The 13,102-nt window shown below is 47.9% G+C and overlaps 1 protein-coding gene across 1 annotated transcript in view; it reads left to right on the top strand.

Moving 5' to 3' along the window:
* Positions 1-11,388, top strand: part of PtA15_12A471 (uncharacterized protein) — a gene marked incomplete at both ends in the record, with an annotated part of 28,141 nt that extends 16,753 nt beyond the window's left edge. Inside the window, one exon of the mRNA XM_053162083.1 lies at positions 10,623-11,388. Within this exon, the coding sequence (XP_053026036.1) occupies positions 10,623-11,388 (766 nt within the window). The remainder of the gene's footprint in view (positions 1-10,622) is intronic.
* Positions 11,389-13,102: the final 1,714 nt, after the last annotated feature.

The raw sequence follows: 13,102 nt of genomic DNA, 5'->3' as shown, positions 1-13,102 counted from the left end.
AGAGAGATTGGATGTGTTTCTGCTCTTAGGTAAAATATATTTCATTGTTACATCCTTAAAATGTCTTTTCAACTGGAGAATTATAATGACTAAAAGACTAAAAAGAAATAACAATTATCTTAGTCCTGTGAATTCTTTCATTTGGCTGGGTGGCAAACATTGGGATCTTGTTTTCATGTTGTCCTCAAACAGTAACAATCTATGCATTGGCTTGTCCAATTAGTTACTAACAATCAGCAAATCATGTTGTAACTTCAACAACAAAGTGGTGCAGTCTGTTTTGGGGCACCTAAGCAAAAAAAAAATTGGATGGATTCAAACACACAACCTCCTTCCAAGCACCATTGATGCCAAGCTGTTTAACCATTAGACCAGGCCAAATTTACTGGGAATGTCACAATTGACAACAAATTCACCAAAATTTGGACCCACTCATCCAAATTTGTCAAAGCGGACAGAAAATGTTGGGACATGTTTTTCTAACCGGTCTCAAACAAGGCCTCAAGCCGTGGCAGCGTTCCATGGAAGAAAGGTGTATTGGTTTATCCAATGTTATCCAATCAAGGATTTGTTGGAAAAACAAACACCAATCAAATTTTTTGACCTGCTGGTGTAGTTACTCCACACACCATGGCATAAGGCTATTACATCCTAGTAACCAAGGTGATTGGATAGAATTGTTTGGTATATGATCCCTAAGAAGGACTGTGGGTGTGTACAGAATTCTCTCTGCTTTTGTAAGAAGGGACTCTCTTTGCTTAGAGAATCTAGCTGTTGCGTTGCTAATATTGTTTGATTCAGCTGACAGAGAGTATCATCATTATCTTCCTGATCCTTAGGTAATAGGAAGCTGAGCTTCTATTCTGTTTGGCATAACCTCTGCGCTCCTGGCAGGAAACTGGTTAAACTTGGCTTGAAATATTTTTGTTCATCATATCAGCTGATACCAATAGCCAAACAAGTTGGACATTAGACAACTTCCTTATTCTTTCACTATACTAATTGTATTATCCTTTGAGTAGAAGTAAATTTCCTTTGAATATAGTGTCCCAACAAGTGTAATTACACGGTGTAACACCACAAGCTTCCCCGGAGTTCTTGAATGTCACCTGGTTGCAGTTGTACGGCTTTTGCTTGTGGTGATATGGACTGCAACACCAGCAGGCAACAACCAATTCCAATGCAACATGTGCAACATAAATTGTTGGAGCATCTAAGACTACAGTGGGCTGTTGTGGTAGCTGGAACAAACCTCAATGGCCCGCAAGGTGTTTTTGGCGTTCAAGTTCCAGTGGAGCTGCCAAATGCAGGACTTCCCGTTGCCTGTGTACATATGTAAATGGCTTGATTTAGAGGGATCCAAACCTTGCTTATTGATTTTCACAAGCCAGTTCAAGCATTTGAGCCCATGGGGACCCCTCCAATGCCGCGGGACCGAAACCGCCCTTGGCTGCTCCTTTTGGCAGTTTTGGCTGCCTTTTGGCAGTTTTGGCTGCCTTTTGGCAGTTTTGGCTGCCTTTTGGCAGTTTTGGCTGCCTTTTGGCAGTTTTGGCTGCCTTTTGGCAGTTTTGGCTGCCTTTTGGCAGTTTTAGTTGTTTTTTGGCAGTTCTGGCTGTTTTTTGGCCCCGCTCGCGTCATCTGCCCGAGTGCTGTGACATGTGAAATATCATTGACACTTGGGGACATCCCCTTGCAGGCCGCTGAAGGCGAATCACTCCCCAAACCATCGGAATTCTGTTTCGACTGCGAGTCGATCACCGGACAACGCAAGGATGATATATATACATACAGTCAAGACGGCCAGCATCCATTCTGGCCTTTTGGCTTAGATCAAGTGTAGTATCTGTTCTTATCAGTGTAATTACTGGTATTGGTTCATCGAACCAATCAATTAATTACTCTTATCTTTGCGATGCCCTCAGCCATACCCCAGCTTGCTGGAGTGGCTGGGACGATGGCCTCGGGCTCACACTACCCCCTTGTGCTGTCAGGCAAAAACATTTTTGATCTGATTGCTTTTTCTCCCGAAGTATTCAATGAACATCCTTGTTTCTTCCAGATTCCCAGGAAAGGAAAACGCCCACACCAGCAAACAACCCCTGTGTAAATATTTAACTGTCCTTTGTTCGAAGGCACGAGCAACCCTCGAAAGAGGGTGACTTATAATTCCCTACCTTGCAAGATAGTAAGCAAAGAAAGTCGATTTTGGACCTTTTTCATTGTTCCTTCTGCAGCAGCTACACGATCGCATTGGAAGTCAAGCGAACTAGCCCATGAGATGCACAAGGGGCATAGCTCGCTGCTCGTATTTTTTTGGTATCTTAAAAAATCACCAAAGAACTGTTTGAGCTACGCCTCCAAGAACCCATTTTTTTGTTTAAGGATTCAAAGGAGATTCAGAAGGTATGTGGTCACACAGAGGCAGGCCAACAATTGTATTTAATTTATTTCTGATACCTTGTGCCTGATCAGTGAGATACACATAATAAGGCATAGCCCACAGGAGCACTTTCGACGCCTTCGGGCCGAGAACCCGACATCAAACATTGTCCAACGCCAACCTGACAAACAGGTCGGGTTGCCGTGGTTCTTCTGGTGATGCCACGGTCGGTGTGACTTGATGGTCATGGCATGCAGTCAAACTTGCGGTGGGCGGCCACCGGTTGGGTTGACCATCCCATACGTTGGACAAGCCGCCCGGCGGCTGACCTCTGTGTTTGTGGGCACCACGACTGGCAAGGGTCCCAAAGTCAACCTGCCGGCGGTTGACCATCAATACATGTCGTCAGCTTGACCATTAGGCTTTGACCCAAAAGCCAACCCTTACAGACCTAGCAACCTGACCATCAATTCTCTGACGGTCAGGCTGCCTCTGGTCAAATGTTAGAATTGGAAGCTCGCCGAGAGATTGAATGGAAAGGGCCAGCTGATCAAATGTTGGGGGGCAGCTCACGGATGCTGTGGTGGCCGGATCCTGGGCGTCATGGCTCGAACTTAATAAAGTTTCGGGCCAGGCTGAACTCGCGAAGCGAGCCTTCGTCATGCAGCAGGGACTTCACCGTACCTCACCAAACTGGCACAGCAAGAATCTGACTTCAATTATTTTTTCAATGATCAATGCTCACATCTGGTGAGCAAGTGTAGTCTTGTAGGGCTCGCACTATATTCTGAGGGAAGGCTACACAAAAAAACAACCACAAAATGTGCACATATGTTACTCAGTCCCGCTGGCAAGTTAACCACTTCTTGGAAATCCAGTGGTTTAGGGAGTTTTTGTGGAATTTCTGTGGGTGGCAAGATTTGTATGAACCACCTCAAATTCTATAGGTCAGAAGATAAAATTGATGCCTACAAGCTAACCTATTTTATTCCAAACCATGTTAAGAGGGTAAGGAACTTTAGAACTTCAAAATTAAGGTGTGCTTCAAAAATTTGGATGGGGCTGAAATGAAGAAATCAGATTCAGCTTAACAAACCTGGAAGCGTTTTTTAGTTTGGCCGTATACATGTACCAGCTTGCCAAGAAGGATCCCTCTTGGTGGGCTGGTGTACATACATACTGTAAGGACTCTGTTAGTCCTTCACTGAGAGTGAGCTGTAACAGGCACAAGGGACAAGGTGGAGAGCCTAGAGTGGTTCTAGGACCAAACACAGGGGGGTTTGATTACTGGCTCAGAGAGAAGGGTGTCAGTTCTCTGCTGAGAGGAAGAAGAGAAAAGAGGAAAGAGCTTGAAAAACTTCAAAGAACTAGGAGTTATATTTGTATCAGACTCTTGAAACTATCTCTAAACAAATGATAATCTGAGTGAAATAAAACATCCTGAATGATAGAAAATTTACCTAGGAGCAGGTACAAGCGCCGCTCTCTACTTTGGATAGATGATAGAGTGATAGAGATGAAATGGAAAAGTTATCGCTTGGCGATGGTACAATTGGTCTTTGGACCTGAGTGCGTTCTCACTTGCCTTCGGCAAAACGGCTAAGAAGCAATGCGACGTTGTCTAATATAGATCAACGTCTCATTAGCGTTTGCCTTTTGTTTCTGCTTATGAAGCTACACGAGTCACTCACCGATATGTTCTCCTGCTCTTTGAGCGGTATCGGTGCGATCGGTCTGTTTAACTTCGACAGTTCTGTCTAAGAAAAAGGGATAGCGCATTAGCAACTATCTGAACAGCTTGTCGTTAGATCTCTGCAGCCGCTTACCTTTGGTGCTAGCTGAGATTCTTTCGATGAGCAAACGTGGGCCGGGATTTTCCACGAGCCTAACCTTGCTGCTCACGTGCGTCGGATCTGTTTGCATCAAAGAGATGAATTCAGTTTCACGACCCTCTACTGAGCCAGAGAAGGAATGAGACTGGGCTATTTACAAGGGTGTGACAGGGGTTATGTAAACTTGTGAACCCCAAAGGAAGAGGGGGGCTTACACATACACCAGCTCTCCCAGAGGAATCACTCTCAGCTGGCTGGTGTAACCGCAGCTGGGAATATCTTGTCAGCTGGCTACGCAGCGCAAGCCAGCGTAACACATATAAAATCAAATGTAAATAATAATAAATTAATATGTCACATATGAGTGACTAAGAAGTAACATTTTGGTGAAAGAAATCTATGTAAAAGACCTGTCACCTATGATATAAGGGTCTTGGTTAATGGACTGCCCTATTTTTCATTTCCAACTGCCAAACACAATTTACGTTGGGTGTACTGCTACCCAATATTGCGCCTGGGTTTCCCGGACCAAAAATTGACCCAGGCGCAATTTGGTAGTCACAAGTCAAAAATGGGAATACAAAACAGTAGTTGGATTTTTAATTTTTTCAAAAATGGCAAAAAAAACCATAACTCCTATGGCAGAAAAAAAGCATAACTCCTCATGGTGTGGTGATCAATTCTGAAACATGTGTCAAATTGTCCACGGAGCAATCAGTGCAGAGCGCAGACAATGTGGAAGTAAGCAGAGCGGAGCGCACAACTGAAGGCGGCAGCGCGCGGAGCTTGACGGCGGAACTTGCCAGCGCGGACTGGCTAGCGGAGGCAGTGATTGGGTGAAGCTGTGGCAGCCAAAGCGGGCGGAGCTGGGGCGGAGGCGGCCTGTGGGATCCTGACATCATGGGCTAGACAGGGGCATGGAAGCTAGGGAGAGGAGTTTGACGGTGGTTGAAGGCAAGCGGCGGAGACGACAGGAGTTAGCATGAGAGCAGAGCTTGGCAGATGATGTGTGTGCGTGTGTATAGCGTTTGGTGGATGACAAGTGTGCGCGTGTGAACGGAGTTAATGGATGGCATGTGTGGGAGGCAGGCAGAGGATATCTTTTAGTTCTCTTAATTTTCTCTTTAAAACCACGGTGGGGGAGGGAGGATTCTACCTCATACTCCCCACAGACTCTCTTTCGCGGACTGTTGTGCTTCTTTTATGTTGCGGACTTACTTTCACTGCAAAAAAAACTTGGACAACTGCTTGCAGTTGACATGCAGGATACTCAAGCCAAGCTGCCATTGTAACTCCACATGAATGCACAAGTGTCTTTGTTGGCACAGTCACTGTGCAAGGTGCACAGTGACTGTGCATTGAAGCTTGGGTTGAGTCAAACCTTGAGTAAGGCTGGTGTAAGACCACAAGCTTCCTCAGAGTTACCACATGTCAACTGCTCACAGTTGACACAGTTTTTTTTGCAGTGTTTATATGTGTTATGTTTGTGCTTGCTTTACAGCTGTTTTCTTGCATTTTTGTGGAGTTATCTTCTTTATGCAGCGGAGCTTTATTTTATGGTTTACTTTTGTGGAGCTTTATTATTTTACGTGCTTTACTTTTCCCCTGCTCAGAGCCCTACAACAATGGTGAATCCACTGCGCTGCAAACACCGCAGCGGTTTTTGGGAGCGCTGTACTGCGCTGAAAATCAGCAGGGCAAGCGCTGCACTAACCGCTGATCATTTTCACCGCAAAAACCTGCAGATTTCAGCGCCGCTGAATCAGTGGTCAGTCAGTGGTCAACCGTTATGCTGAACACTGTTTTCAGCAGAAATCCGCTGAAATCAGCGCAGCGCAGCGGAATGGCCGCTGAATGACCACTGACGGCCGCTGACCACTTTTTCAGGGTCAGCGCACTAATTTTGTGGTGCCCCAACATGTTCATAAGGACCAGGTGAGGTCCAATGGGGGGCAAACAGGTGGTGGGGAGCTTGATTGAATGAATGAAACTATGTAGGTAACACGCTGGCAGCGCCGCTGTCACTGCAGCCATGTTCAGCGCCTGGTGGGGCACAGCAAAATCAGCGCGCTGATGCCAAAAAAGAGGTCAGCGGCTGTCAGCGGTCATTCCGCTGCGCTGCGCTGATTTTAAGCGTTAGCGCCCTTCAGCGGCGCTGCGCTAATGCTGATCAACAGCAGGTGTCCGCGGCAAACCACTGAATTCAGCGTTAGCGCAGCACTCTAACTGCTGCGCTAATGCTGATTGGGCTGGAGGATCAGCGGTAGACCACTGCGCTGGGCTAAAAGTGCTGCTGATGTCAGCGCAGCGCAGTGGTTTCACCATTGCCTACAATGTTGACGGAGCTGCGGAGTAAAGTTCTCTGAATCACCCAACTTTCTCCGGGATAATCTTGCGGAGGAGTGGCGTGGACACTTTTTGTGAGGGCGGGGCCCAAGCCCCAAGAGTTGAAAATACCCTAAGTAATTCTTAATGTGGAACGGTATCCTTGGATATCGGGCCACAGGTAAAAAAAATTTTTACATACTTCAAACCTAATGATTATCGCTTTGGCTTTCCGGCAAGGTACGTGAGGATGATGAGCACCAAGATTATCCCACATCATGTCCGGTTGTCTGAGCTCTCCTTGCAAAAAACAATCAGAAGTAATGTGTTTTCCCGAGGAGAGCCCTGGGACCACGGGCCCCATATAAGCAACCACCACTGTCCCCCAGCAATCCCCCATTCAACACATACCCACTCGGCCCGGAGCCAGCTTTGATATTTTGCTTTGTTTTGCATCGACCATTAAGGGTTGTGATAGATATAGTCTTAGATATAGCACTTGGCAAATTTTCCATCGACCACAGCGTTCAAACTCTGCCCAGAAATCCACCAAGTTTGTTATCTGTCTGCATCCGGCATACATACATATACTCCTTGAGCTTATTCTCCAACCTTTCAACCTTCAACGTTATAGCTCCTTTCAGCCCGCGCAACCTTGTTTAATCTTTAATCCATCTCCCACATCACCGCACCATCCGGCCCATTCCCTTCCACATCACTCCACTCGCCCATCCACCTCCACCACCACGGCCAACCCCATACCCTTTGCCCCACACCCTTCACCCTCCCCCTGTTCCACTCGCCCATCCGGTTGACCGCCTCACCCCCATCACCACCAGCCCCCCTATAAGACCGACCCTCAACAGCTACGACTTTCCCACCATCCCCCACCAAAAGCATGTTACCCATTACTTCTCCTACAACAACATCCTTTCACTCTTCCGTGCTAGCCTCTATCGACCAAATGCTAAAGGTGCATTCCGAACCCCCGACCAACCTGTATCCTCTCATACTTGACATCGAAGACATCGTCCCGGAGCCATTTATTGAAGAGGTTCCAGTTCCGCACGGCGTTAAACTCCCTCCATGCACGATGCGAATGGTCCGATGGATCAATGGTACTACACCCAGTTTTAATACCCATCCGCTCTGCTTCACCATCCCCGGTCAATCCTTCTTTGAGGCCCACGACTTTGTTGAAGCGATGCAGGCCACAGTCCGATGGAACCTCGATAATACATTCTACAACAAAGCCCCGTCTCTTATTAAGAAACCCGGTCGGCCAGCTACATTTTTTTTCAAGCTTTACTACGAATGTCCGCGCAGCGGGTTCCACGAGGCGCCCATCAATTCCCGGAAAGCACCCTCTGGTCGAAAGTGTGGCTGTAAGGCAAGATTCACCGTCACCCACCATATTGCCACCAACTCGCTGCGGGTTGATTGGTTCTGGAAGCATTCCCACGAGCTCAACACTAAGGAAGATATGGAAAATACCCGAATCCCCAAGGTTGTCCATGACTGGATTGTTGCCCGCGTGGATTCAGGTCTTGGATGGAAGGGGATCCGTCGCCTATTGTTATCTCGTGATCTTGACGCCGTAAGTTTTTTTTCACCTTATCGGCTCAGAATGTAGTACTGGGCAGTGGCTGAATCAAGTTTTCCATGTCAACTCCTCAGCTTTGTACTAGGACCGGTGCAGCCGTGCCAGCGGTGTGGTACGCAAAATGTGAAAAATCAAAAGTTTTTCTCATGTACATACAGAAGGCCTCAAGATACCATCAACTGGACACCATAAATGGACTCCACGGCTAAATTGACCCCTATTCCCCACTGGAAGCATCACTGGAGCCCCACTACACTGGAAGTTAGACCCTCTGGACAACCTGTAGCACCCAGTCAACCACCTGTCAGGCGCCCCAAGTCACATTCCCCGCACCATTCTATCCCCACTACATATATTGGTTTGGTGTTGTTTGTTATGTACATGACATCATGCAGCACTGCCCCTGCAGGCTGTGCCCCTTCAACTGAATGGTTCCCCGCATTCTAGTTCCTTCTAACTCCACTTTGTTTGGTCTTATTACATCACCTGATCATTCCCTGCACAGCTTATGCACCCCTTGCATAAATTATGACATCATCTGGCACAGCCCCTCATCATGTATGCACCCCTTGCATAAATTGTACACAGCCACTCCCTCTTAACTCCCTCATGTTGTACAGTCCAGGCCAGCTAGAATACCTCACTCAGGGGCTGCCCTGGAGCCAAAATCCCTCACATTTGTCTATATAAGGAGCTCTCTTCCCCCCCATTTGTAGTTCCTCAGTTTATTACTCATAAAAGTTTTATACTCACCCATCAACCAAAACACTTACGTACCCACTCAACCCTCTCACTTACATATAACAACTCTTACATACTGAATAACAACCTTTTTATACTGTGTCACGAGAAACTTATCTTGAGCTAACCACTCCTATCACTTATTAAAACTTGCCAAGCTTACCTTGGTGGGTCTTGTAGCTGGTAGTATAGAAGGGCAGAGCTTGCACCTCCTTCATCCCCTTCACCATTCAGCAAAAGGGTTTCACAACCACTTTTGAGTCTTACAGCGGCGAATGGTGTTCTCTACAACATCGTCAACTACTTGATCAAGACGCGGCTCACCATCCAAGCTAGACGTAACCCGGACGTGTTTGTTTCGCTTTCTCTCTGGCAAGCTCACTTGGACAGTACCGGCTGGTACACTTACGCCCCCGCGCTCACCGACTCGGAGGACTTTATGTTTGCCATCCAATCACCCTGGCAGCGGGAGATGATGGTTCGACACGGTAAAACCATGATATTCATCAACGCTACGCACAATTCCGTCCAGAACTACTTTCTCTCTCAAGGTCGCAAGGTCAGCTTATACACGGTTCTCATCCGAAACCCCGTCACTGGCAAGGGGTTGCCTGTATGCTGGGCCTTCACCAGCTCTCTAGGAACGTAAGTACCTTTCATAATCGACTTCATCCACGCTCCCTCCCATGTTACCGCTTGTCACACCCAACCCAAACACTGACTCGCTACTTTACTCAACAAAAAAAACAGGGGGCCTGTCGCACGCTTACTAATGTGGATACGATCTTCTTCTGGCCTGGTGCCACACGCCGTGATGAGCGACTGTGCTCTGGCGATCAAGCGAGCCGTTGAGGAAGTGTTTGCCGACCTCTTCGAACAAGCACCGCTACTTTACTGGTGCCTTTTCCATGTCCTGAAGGCATTGAAGACCAACGCCATCATTCATCTTGGCAAGCGATCACCCGAAGCAATCAAAGATTTCCGCCAGATGCTGTACGCAGTCGATTGCCCAATGAGCCGAATGATGTTGTATCTCAGCAAGTGGCGGCAAATCAGCCCGACGTATGCAACCTATGTAGATACGCAATGGTACACTTATATCAAACATTGGTTGCTGCATTTTCGTACGGTAAGTTTTTTCTTGTTTTTCTGGCTCATCCTCGAACACTGTGCAAATTCACTGAAATAACTTATGTGTGAATAAGACCGCACATCAGGGTATGCATACGAACAACTATGCGGAAGCCTGGCACCGTGTCCTGAAGACTAAATACATCAAAGTATCCGAGCGGCCACGAATTGATGAGCTGACTCACACTTTCTGTGACGTCGTCGAGCCCGATTACGGCCGGGATTATTGCCAGGTGAACACAGGATTCGTCAAACAGAGGACCAACAAGTATCAAAAGCGGGCAAAGGATCGTGCCAAAGGCTTCACGAAGGAGTACCTCCAAGTCACAGGGGCTCAGGTATACAAGTACGACAAGCATGTATGTTGTCCAACATCAACCTGACATTGATGCATGAAACTGACGGAACTCTGAACTTAGTTTCAAGTAGATTTGTTCTCCAGGCCCACGGAGGCGTCTTATTGTGTGGATTACGAGCCCCCCTTTGGCGTCATTGAAGGTCGGCTCATCGCCTGTGGCTGCATGCACTTCATTCGTTCCGGAAGTGCATGTATTCACATGTACTTTCTGGCGCGAGAATACAAGATGCTTGTTGTTGAAAAGGCCCCCAGTAGGCCCATCTCCCACGCCGCTAACGACATTAACTGCGACACGGGCACCGATTCCGATGTCGAGGTCCTCACAAACCCACGGGTACACCAGGCTAAATCTTCCAAGCGACCAAGCGCTACGGCTTTCTCACCTCGTGACCGGGACTTAGCCAAGAGGACTCGCCTGGATCACGAGGAATTCCCTGACTTTACCACCGCTCACCCAGCTTTCCTGACTGGTGGGGCCAACGCTCCCGTTCCTCCTGGTCCACGACCTAACAACAAACATCTCACAACGTTAGAATCTATCGTTTCACCCAAGCAGCTGACGGCAAAGGGAAGAGTGACACAAAACTTCAATTCCGGCGTGTTGGCACTCAAGCGGGTCGTGGACGTACTCAAGAAAAAGAAGGAGCGGAAGGTGATGGCGAAGAATTCATCTCCAAGCGCCATGAACCGGCTTCAAGAGGTGTGCCACGCGATTCTGCAATCGGTCGAAGATCGTCTGGCGGGCTTTACGAAGACGGTAGCACCTGCGTTCCCGGGTATCAGCAATACTTCCCGGATGAACGGCGCCGAGATGACGGTCCTGATTGGTGAACTGGTGGAGGTCGGTTGGGCGGCACTCAAACGTATGGACGACTTACTGAAAGTCGTCAAGAACTCAAAAGAGTTTGTCTCAAAGTCGGACGAGTTTTCCATGGCGCTTTTCAGGGAGCGACTTTTTGAGGTGGTCGGGGTCTTGGAAGAGGGAAAAGTATTGGCTCCAAGGGTACAAATACGATAGGCCAACACTACAGGCGCAATGAGCTGATGGGGCGATGATATGTATACGGCAGGCGGGGGGGTGAGGAATCGGAGCTAGCAGATGTTTAAGATAGTGGGGAAACGGAGCGGAGGCCGAAGTGTTGCTTATAGCTTCAAGTGGTTCATCTTGGACCTCTGACTTGTGTATTTTCATCTTCCCATTTCCCGTCCACCTGGCAACGTGCCAATCTCCTTGTCTGTCACAATGTCATAATTGTTCGTCTCCGCTGCCAGTCCCGTTGCTATGTTGCTGATCATGTCTCTTGGTTACAAGCTGTGTGTCATGATTTGTCATAGTAGCTACAAATTTCTCGATGATCTTCCTTTTTTTTCTTTTTACAAATTTTTTTCCTCTGTAATAATTTTTTTTCGGCACTGTCTCCACCCCAACCGGATTCCTAGTTAGGAATTACTTAGGGTACATTCAGGTTTGCCCCAAGCCCCGCCAAAATTTTACAGAGGGCAGAAACCCCTCTCCAGAGCATATGGTGAGCTGCACAGCATTAGCACACCTCAGGAATGGGGTGTGCTACTGTGCGCGCATTTTGGCCGGTGTCCTACTATGGAATACCACCAAAATCATAGCCACAGTGCCCCAAAGGGTCCAAAAATGTTAAATTGCACAGAAGAAACCCTGAAATCAATATTTTTAGCTGCATGGAATTATTAAACCTCAGGAATGGGGTGTGCTACTGTGCGCACATTTTGGCTGGTGTCCTACTAAGGAATACCACCAAACGCATAGGCCTAGTGCCCCAAATAGCCCCAAAATTTTACTGTGCACAGATAAAGCTCTGAAAAAAATATTATGAGCTTCATGCCATTAGCACACCCCAGGAATGGGTTTGGCTAAGGTTTTGGTGGTGTTCCTTAGTAGGACACTGGCCAAAATGGGCACACAGTAGTACACCCCATTCCTGAGGTTTAATAATTCCATGCAGATAACCTTATTGATTTCAGGGCTTCTCCTGTGCACTGTAAAACTTTTTACCCTTTGGGGCACTGTGGCTATGGTTTTGGCAAGGATGAAGCGCTGCCGCTGCAAAAAGCGCAGCGCAGCGGGTTTTGGCTGCGCTGAAAGTAGAAGCCCCACGCGCTGCGATACCGCTGTTTGGGTCGGGGAGAAGGTGGGGGCTCGCTATTTTTAGCGGTAGCGCAGCGGGAACATCGCTGCGCTATCGCTTTTTGGACTGGCCGCGTAGCGGTCCCCCGCTGCTCGCCAAAAAACGCGCAGCGCAGCGGTTTTGGAGGCTGCTGCGGTGCGCTAAACGTGGCGGCCCCGCCTGCAGCGCCACCGCTTCTTGGGCCGGGGGAAAAGCGGGGGACCGCTACTTTCAGCGGTAGCGCAGCGGTACCACCACTGTGCTACCTCTGAAAGTACCAAGTCCCCACTCTTTCTCCAACCCAAAAAGAGGCAGCGCAAAGTACCCAACTATGCCCCTGCTCCTCCATACCATGTGTCCTAGAATTCAATTGGATCTCGGATCGGAGCTAGGCTGTCCCGAGCCCGATCCGATCCTAAGATCCTTTGGGTCGATCCGAAATGACTGGGTTTGGAGCAGAACCCTAGGTTAGTGACTTTTCAAAGGCATCCATGCAAGACAAAGATACATGAATCCAAAGGACATCAGCACATATTAATTGATTCACAGGGTCCCTGGAAATCTTGAGCCCATCCTTGACAATTAATTTGA

This window comes from Puccinia triticina, chromosome 12A (assembly GCF_026914185.1).
Source record: "Puccinia triticina chromosome 12A, complete sequence".
Classification (NCBI taxonomy): Eukaryota; Fungi; Basidiomycota; class Pucciniomycetes; order Pucciniales; family Pucciniaceae; genus Puccinia; species Puccinia triticina.
The sequence above is the reverse complement of the archived record's forward strand: the minus strand, read 5'-3'. Positions and strand labels throughout refer to the sequence as shown.